The 9,750-nt window shown below is 35.8% G+C and overlaps 1 protein-coding gene across 1 annotated transcript; it reads left to right on the top strand.

The window, feature by feature from the left end:
• The first annotated feature begins 4,761 nt into the window (after positions 1 to 4,761).
• On the top strand, positions 4,762 to 5,712 carry LOC126060640 (putative olfactory receptor 8G2). The gene has a single exon (XM_049856881.1). It carries the CDS (start codon positions 4,762 to 4,764, stop codon positions 5,710 to 5,712), a length of 951 nt encoding a protein of 316 aa, XP_049712838.1.
• The last annotated feature ends 4,038 nt before the right edge of the window (positions 5,713 to 9,750 follow it).

Raw genomic sequence — 9,750 nt, 5'->3', positions numbered from 1 at the left:
GTTGATGTACTGCTGCAACTGCTTTTGCATGATCTTCAAAAATTTTTACTTGTGTGTGATACTAATGATATTGTTCTGTAATTTCCGCTTTCTGCTGGATCATCTTTCTTGGAATGGGTATAAACATGGATTTCTTCCAGTAGGTTGGCCAGGTAGCTGTCTTCCAAATTTCTTGGCATAGACAAATGAGCACTGCCAGCGCCACATTCATTCATTGAAACATCTCAGTTGGTGTTCCGTCGATTTCTGGAGGCTTGATTTTCACCAATGCTTTCAGTGCAGCTTGGACCTCTCCCTTCAGTACTATCAGTTCTTGATCATATGTTACCTCCAGAAATGGTTGAATGTTGAATAATTCTTTTTGTTAAAATGACTCTGTGTATTCTTTCCATCTTCTTTTGATGCTTCCTGCATCATTTAGTAATTTCCCTGTAGAAACCTTCAATATTGCACTCAAGGCTTGAATTTTTTCTTCATTTCTTTCAGTTTAAGAAATGCCCGATGTGTTCTTCCCTGTTGGTTTTTTAACTCCAGGTTTTTGCACATATCATTATAATAATTTATTTCATCTTCTTAAGCCGACCTTTGAAATCTTTTGTTCAGTTCTCTCCATTCATCATTTCTTCCTTTCGTTTTAGCTGCTTGATGTTCAAGAGTAAGTTTCAGAGTCTTTTTTGACATCCATTTTGTTCTTTTCTTTATTTCCTATCTTTTTTAACGACCTCTTGCATTCTTCATTTATAATGTCTTTAATGTCATTCCACAACTCCTCTGGTCTTCAGTCATTATTTTTCAATGCATCAAATCTATCCTTGAGCTGGTCTCTGAATTCAGATGGGATATGCTCAAGGTCATACTTCGGCTTTCATGGACTTGTTCTAATTTTCTTAACAACAGCTTGAACTTGCATATGAGCAATTAATGGTCCATTCCACTGTTGACCTCTGGCCTTTTTCTGACTGATGATATTGAGCTTTTTTATCTTCTCTTTCCACAGATGTAGTTGATTTGATTTCTGTGCATTTCATCTGGTGAGGTCCATGTGTTTAGTTTATGTTGTTGAAGAAAGGTATTTGCAATGAAGAAGTCATTAGTCTCCCAAAATTGTATCATGCATTCTCCAGTGTCAATTCTATCAACAATACCATATTTTCCAACCACCAATCCTTCTTTGTTTCCAACTTTCACATTCCAATTGCCAGTAATTATCAGTGTATCTTGATTACATGTTTGATTGATTTCAGACTGCTGAAGTTGGTAAAAATCTTCAATTTATTTATCTTTGGCCCTAGTGTTTGGTGTATAAATTTGAATAATAGTCATATCAACTGGTCTTCCTTCTAGACTTATGGATATTCTCCTATCATTGACAGAATTGTACTTCAGGGTAGATCTTGAAATGTTCTTTTTGTTGATGTGATGCCATTCCTCTTCAATTTGTCATTTTTGACACAGTAGACCATATGACTGTCTGATTCAAAATGGCCAGTACCAGTTCATCACCTCACTAATGGCTAAGTTACTGATGTTTATACATTTCATTTCATTTTTTGACCATTTCCAGATTTCCTAGATTCATACTTCATACATTCCATGTTCCAAATATTAATGATGTTTACAGCTGCTTCTTCTTATTTTGTATAGTGACACATTAGTAAATGAAGGCCCTGAAAGCTTGAATAGGTCTACTCTATTTTGAAGAGGCAGCTCTTCCCCAGTTGTATTTTGAATGCCTTCCAACCTAGGGGACTCATCTCCTGGCACAGTATCGGACAATGTTCTGCTGCTATTCATAATCTTTTCACAGGCTAGTGTTTTTCAGAAGTAGACCACCAGGTCCTTTTTCCTAGTCTGTGTTAGTCTGGAAGCTCAGCTGAAACCTGTTCATCTTGGGTGATCCTGCTGGTGTTTGAATACCAGTAGCATATCTTTCAGAAACTGTGGTGGCGTAGTGGTTAAGTGTTACGGCTGCTAATCAAAGGGTCGGCAGTTCAAATCTGCCAGGCACTCCTTGGAAACTCTGTGGGGCAGTTCTACTCTGCCATATAGGGTCACTATGAGTCAGAATCGACTTGACGGCACTGGGTTTTTTTAGCATATCTTTCAGCATCACAGCAACACACGAGCCCCACAGTATGACAAACTGACAGATGTGCTGGAGTCTTAGCAATTAGAAGTTTGTAAAATCTTTTTGAAAACAAATGGAATTCTGAAATATCTAAAATATAATTTATTATATTGTGAAAAATGTGTTTTCAAGTGATCTAAGACTTCTTTTGTGAAAAAAACTACACAAAAAAATTAACTTTAGGTGGTTTTTATACGCTAGATATTTAATATAAAAGACAGAAACTCAAGTTTTACTACACCATCTAGAATGACAGAAAAAAAAAAAAACACTTAACTTTTAATACTGCTTTGAATGTTTTATGTTATGTTGTACTTGCTCTATCTCACATATATGATTTTGAAATGAAATTACCTTATTAATTTTCCTTTTAATGTTTATCTACTATGCTTCATTACCACTGTTGTTAACATACATTTGGCAATGTGAGAGCTAACAATTTTTAAAACTAAAGTAGATTTAAGAATTTTGTAATCCATAAAACAGTCTATGTTTTCAGCTCTAAAAATCTTATTATTCGATGTTAGATTTATTATACTGCTTAAGACATGACATTTCTAAGGAGGATATAAGAAGTATAAATAATAATGTAATCATTGTGTCAGTGTCTTCATTGTGTCAAAGAAAAGCTCTGCAATGATACAACTTCATAAAAGGCTAAAACAGTAGCATTTACCAACCCATTAAACATTTTAACAGAAGAATTAACATCATTTTTTAGTGTTTTCAGAAGCACATCTAATAAGTTAGCAACATTTTTAATGGTTGCCAATCTCACTTTATTTTTCAAAACAAGTCAATTAATTGTGTACCTGAGAAAGTAAACAGCTTTTTCTGGTACTATTCAAAGCTCTAGATAAAAATCTAGATAAATCACTTTTAAAATCACAATCTCATAGTGTTCTGATGTTATCTAAAGACTAAAAGACCCTCTCTCTAGAAGGATTCCTTCACAATCCTGGGTAAACTCTGCTCTCATAGATAAGAAGTTTCAACAACAAGAAAAAAAACTATTTCTCATTAAAAAACAATAAAAAAATTTCAATAAATTATTTAAAATTTTAGAGGACTTTAATTTTGACATTAATCCACAAAGTAGTAATCACGTGAAAATTGCCAATACCAGAGATTGAGATTACTTTATAATAACTTTCATCATTAGTATTGTACTTGAAATATCTTGGAACAGGAAAGCAGAGGACACCACAGAAGGTGCAATTTTGGCCTTATATTTACTCGTTTTCAGGTATCACTTATACAGTGTAAACACAAATACCTTCAGCAAACATTAAGTGATAGAATGACACCTTGCTCTTATTGAAAGAGAATTTTAGATGAAATTGACAATTTGGGAAAGATAATGGCTTTTTGATTTACTTCAAGTTGTGAACTTCATTATGTCATTTTTTCCATACACCATTCACAGAGCAATCTGAGTATGGATAAATGACAAGCACAGGATTCATCCCTGTGGGATCTAGTCCAGATGCTGATCTAATTGAAATCACACAAAAATGTTAATTATTGCTATCACAATTTTTTTCCAGCTCTTATGTTCTTTGCATCTAGCATGTATTTTACATGTGCTTTGTTTTTAGCAGAATGGTATTTCCAGGACATATCACTATTAGCACAATTGTTTTATTATTACTCTCATGTTCCGTAATATGTCAAACTTATCTGTGCTCTTAGGAAAGCATCATGCACATCTATACTGAAAATCCACAGAGCCACAATGAACAACTCACTTAAGTCTCTCAAGTTTCAGTTTTTTCATCTATAAAATGGAAATAATAAGCTCATACCACATAGGGTTTCTGGGAAAAATATATCAAGTAATATTTATGAAGTGCCCAGACAGTTCTAATCACATGGTAAGCACAGAATGAATAGTAATATCGCCCTCACATTCATTCTTATCCCAACACTCTTTTCACTTTATTTTTAACTCATCATCAGTCTTTGCTGATATCTTTTGAATCTCTTTCTTTTGAGCATAGACCAGTCATCACAGTATCTCAAGCAAAAAACTAATCAACGTCTTTGAAAACATGCACCTCAGAGATACACACATTCTTTCTGCTTTTGTCTTTAATGCCATCAAGGGATTGAAAAAAGATCTGATCTGAAGGTGAGTGCAAAACACACCAAGACAACATGCCTAACACATGCAAGGACAACATGGTCTAAATACCATGCAATATTTCATGACAGAGTAGAACTACTACATATGGTTTTCTACGCTGTAATCTTTACAGAAGCAGATTGCCAGATCTTTCCCCTGGGGGATTTGAACTGCCAACCTTCCAGTTTGCAACTGAGTGCTTAGCCATTTACTGCCAGGACCCTCAATATTCTAAGTTATCAGAACAGTTCTTTTGATGTTCAGAGCCTGGTCAGTACTAAGACCCACTCTTATGACACAGAAATTTAAAAAAAGATATAATTCCCTCTGATGTGTTTTTGCTTGACCCATAATATTGGGATCCCAGAATCTTTAATTCCAACATAAAGCAGGGACAGGTTGAGAGAACTGGAGATACCTGAATGATAAGACTTGGATTTGTTTCACACTGCATAAATACTTACCTCAAATTTCTTCTTCTCTACGTCCATAGATTTCCCAGAGGAAAATGGCAGCAGGAAATCACTCCACGATGACTGAGTTCATCCTCATTGGGCTAACAGAAAAGCCGGAACTCCAGCTGCCTCTCTTTCTTTTCTTCCTAGGAGTCTATGTGGTCAGTGTGGTGGGGAACCTGGGCATGATCACACTGATCGGGCTCAGTTCTCACCTTCATACCCTCAAGTACTATTTCCTCAGCAGTTTGTCGTTCATTGATCTCTGCCATTCCACCGTCGTTACCCCAAAAATGCTGGTGAGCTTTGTGACAGAGAAAAACACCATCTCCTACCCTGAATGCATGACTCAGCTCTACTTCTTCCTTATTTTTATTATATCAGAATGTCATATGTTGGCTGTGATGGCATATGATCGCTATGTTGCCATCTGTAACCCATTGCTTTATAATGTCACCATGTCTTATCAGGCCTGCTCCTGGTTGGCAGTTGAGGTATATATGATGGGCTTGATTGGTGCCACAGCTCACACAGGTTGCATGCTAAGAGTGGTTTTTTATAAGGCTAAAATAATTAACCACTACTTCTGTGATCTTTTTCCATTACTGGAACTCTCCTGCTCCAACACTTACATCAATGAACTGGTAGTTTTGTGCTTCAGTGCATTTAACATTCTTGGGCCAACCTTGGCCATTGTTGGCTCCTATGTCTTCATCATTGCCAGCATCCTGCGAATCTGCTCCACTGAGGGCAGGTCCAAAGCCTTTAGCACATGCAGCTCCCACATCTTGGCTGTTACACTCTTCTATGGTTCTGCAGCATTCATGTACCTGCAGCCATCAAATGTCAGCTCCATGGACCAAGGAAAAGTGTCTTCTGTGTTTTACACCATTTTTGTGCCAATGATGAACCCCCTGATCTATAGCCTGAGGAATAAAGACATCAAAGTTGCTCTCAGTAAAATCATTGAGAAAAGACTATTTTGCATTAGTAAAAGTTTGTAATTCTTGGAGAAGATTCAGTAAAGAAGGATTCCAGAGACTGAACATATATACATAAGTAGTGATATTATTGCCAACACTTGATTATTTGAAAGAAAGGTCCCAAAGATAAGACTGGATTCATAGTGTCACATGGAGGGCTGCCACATGCAGGCAACGTCAATTCTAGGAAGTCCCAGAGATCACCAGTAGTAACCAATGTTACCTCTAATCATTTTTTTTTTTTTAATCTTCGAAGGCCTTTATGTGGGGAGATTATAATTTATATACATGGGATTTGACACTAGATTATAATTTATATACATGGGATTTGACACTTTGTTAGATAAGACTTACCTATTATAATTTATAAAACGATCCCTTTGGTCTGTATCCTTTGATCTCAATACTTTCTGTATTTTCCCTTGTTTACTAACACACCCTTCTGGAAAAAATTGATCTCTAAAGTAAATAATTTTTAACCATTTGAAGTCTACAAAATTCAATCCCTACCAGTTACTAAGTGCAGAGAACTGTATTAAGGAATATGGGAGCAGATGGTGGATGATAAGACATAACTGCTGCCCACAAGGTGATAGCATTATGGAGGAAGAGAATGATAGACTAATCAAGGCTAAGTTCATTATGTGTGTTTTTGCCTATTTCTTTATGCAACATTCTTTTCTTTTTCATTGTTTTAATACTGTGTTACCACTTCCATTTCCCTGAGAATTCTATATCCCTGTTTCTAAAGATTTTTCTCTTTACCAGTATTATAGAATTACAGATGTAGAAGGGACATTCTTTGATTTTTTCATTGAAATCATGTGAAAAGTTAAAATTGGAAAATTGTTTTCTGACTAATTACATGTACCCCTCTTACCCAAAGACTCGATATTTATTCTGGAAAAAAAAATTGGCAGAATTATTTTGTAGAGGATATTTGTCTAGGGCTTCAACTAAAAATTTGTGGGTCTCCATTCTGACTTATAAAAGACGGAGCGTAAAGCAGAAAATGTGACTCAGATGATAGTTTAGAAAGACTTCCAAGTAATAAATTTCTTTCTCTTTGCCTTTCCCAACTAAGCTCCCATTGATGCTGTTTGGAATCAAACTGCTGACCTTTTGGTTAGCAGCTGTAGCACTTAACCACTACACTACCAGGCTTTCCATTTTTAGAATAGCAACCAAAAAACTCTTGTTAGTCTTCCTGAGGGACAATAAAGTAAACTAAAAAAATAAAATAACCAAACCCACTGCCATGGAGTTGTTCCTATTAATACCTCTCAGCAGCTCTTGGTGGCACCAGCTCCCACAAGCTCCTCCTGCCAGTTGCTGAACATCCATATCTTCTCTTGCTGGTGGTAGCACCACCTGGATGTATTTCCCCATCTCTCCTTAGAATGGTTCTTTAGGCTCTTAAAGACAAGATAGTTCACTTTACTTTGAGAATCACTTCTAGATTAGAGCTCCTAGTGTGTTCTTTCTAATGCATCTGAGATTCAAAGCCTCCAAAACAGTTGCATTAAGGAGACATGCATGGACATCTCCAAATAACATCACACTCTTTACTGCTCATGTCTACGAAGCTGTGCACAGAGGCAGAGCACAGGGCTACTGGGTCTTTTTTGACCAAGCATGAGCATTTACACCTGGTTGAAGTGTATTTTTAAAATCATCTGACTGGACTGGCATGCATAAAACTGTGCTTGCCATCAAATTGTTAACATTAATTCTTCAATGTGATATCATCCTTTATCTCATCACATAAAATCACAAGTTGTCATGAGAGAGGTGAGGATATTTCCCTCTTTGGAAACTAGAAGATATTTCTTTCCTGGCTTTCTATGCACTTACTAATCTGTCCTTATATCCACATCTCATGTTTTAATACTGCAAAAAAATTGTGTATATCTATATATGTATGTGATTCATATATTTGTATATATTTATGTTTAACATATATGTATATGTATGTGTATTATATACATAAATATGTACTACTTGGAGATGTTTTACAAGGGCTACTTGTGAGTAATTTTTATTATGTTACTCCAGGCATTGACCAAACAACATACAGTGAGAAACTTTTTTTCCCCGATTGATGAGTGATAGGTTGAAGTAAACTTTTATAAGAATTATATGTGTTTCAGAGTATTTATTTATATAATAAAAGTTTTCAAAGGTGTTAATGAAGATAAAATTGTCTGAACCATCTCTGATTATTATAAGAACTGGTAGAAGATATGCTATAAAAATATCAGGATAGATATTAGACAGATTCCAAAATAGGAATAAAGTTCTGTTCTACTCTGTCCTATAGGGTCGCTATGAGTCGGAATCGACTCAACGGCACTGGGTAGGTATAATAAAGAGGGAGAGAGAGAAAAAAAAAAAACCTTTTACAAATTAGAAAAGTACAAAGTACACAGAGCTTATCGAGTACCCTCACCATACCAAAACAAAACTCATTGCCATTGAGATGGTTCCAACTCATAGTGACTATACGGGACAGAGTAGAATTGCCCCATAGGTTTTCCGAGCAGCACCTGGTGGATTCAAACTGCCAACCTTTTTGTTAGTAGCCGAGCTCTTAACTGTGCCACCGGGGCTCCAAGTATCGTTACAGAAGGTTACATATAATCAAAAGCTTTAATAATAGGTAAAAATGTGATATATTAAATATATTCTAACATTAAGCCCTGTGATGATTTTGGATAATGTTCTCATACTGTTTTTTTTTTTTTTTCTCTCTCATTCGCTCTGATATATTTTAATACCCAAAAGGAGCCAATTCTTCATTTACAATTTGCATTTTCATGGACCATCAGTGTGCCACAGGGACAAACTTCAGACAGAATTGACTTTAACCTTCTGTTATAGTTAGAATTAGGTTTGACTGTGAGTGCACATGCACACACACACACACACACAGCAGAGTGCCTTAAACCAGAAGACAATTCAAGGTTCATTCATCAGCAACACAAGCTTCTTTTAACTTGTTCCTCTGTTGAGTTCAACATGTAGATTTTACTTTATGGTCCTAGATAATAGCTCCAAATCCATCATTCATTTCCACCACCCAGTCAACAGAAAGGAAGTTGTGAAGATGAAGAGAATAACCCCTCACTGGAAGAACCCTACCAAGAAGTGACACTGCTACCCACTAATAACCTTTTGGTGAGACTTAGTCGCATGTCCAAACCCAGATGCAAGGGAGGCTGAGAAATGTCATGGATATCCTATATGGCCATATGCCAGACTAAGATTCAGGACGACTATTACTGAGGAAGAAAGGGGAATAAATATAAAGAATATTTAGCAGTTTCAGTCACATCTTACAAAATTTGTATTTAGCCACAGGCTATGTCGGTTTCTCAAGAGTTTAACATTTGGATGAGGCATTGTATCCAAGAAGAATAATAGTGTTATATGTGATTAAAACAAAACGTATAATGCAAAAATAAAATGTGTCAATATTTTGATAAATATTAAGATATGCTAGAAAGTTATAAATTATGCTGGGTAGGCTAGTTCATAGAATTTCTTAACTAAACTGGGCTCATGTCTACGGCCTTGCCTTCATTCATACTGCTTGCCTATCCTGAAATGGCCCTTGATTCCTCCTTCCTTTCCAAATTTTACTCACCTTTTAATGAAAAACTTAAGCGTCTATTTCTCCATGTATTTTTGACCACTCCAGGCTATCATTAGGCACATTTATAGTTCATCACACATTCTATAATAATAATGTCTTTTATAGTATAAATAATATAGTGGACATATATAATATGTCCATTATAATAATAATAATAATAATGTTCTTTCTGGTATTGTTACCATTGGTGAATGCATATCTCTATCAAGATTGTCAAATTCTTAAGAACAGAAAACTGAGCTTTGCATTAGGTTATATTTCTTGGTCTATAGTTATATAGCTATTGCTGTTGTTGAGCATGCAGTGGAGTCATTTCACCTCATAGAGACTATATTGGATAGAGTACAGCTGCCCCATAGGTTTTCCTAGGCTGCAAATTTTTCGATAGCAGATCACCACATCTT

Source organism: Elephas maximus, chromosome 17 (genome assembly GCF_024166365.1).
Source record: "Elephas maximus indicus isolate mEleMax1 chromosome 17, mEleMax1 primary haplotype, whole genome shotgun sequence".
NCBI classification, from domain to species: domain Eukaryota; kingdom Metazoa; phylum Chordata; class Mammalia; order Proboscidea; family Elephantidae; genus Elephas; species Elephas maximus.
The sequence above is the reverse complement of the archived record's forward strand: the minus strand, read 5'-3'. Positions and strand labels throughout refer to the sequence as shown.

Coding starts and splice junctions, on each gene's coding strand:
- LOC126060640 (XM_049856881.1), top strand. CDS start 4,762: ATGGCAGCAGGAAATCACTCCACGATGACTGAGTTCATCCTCATTGGG.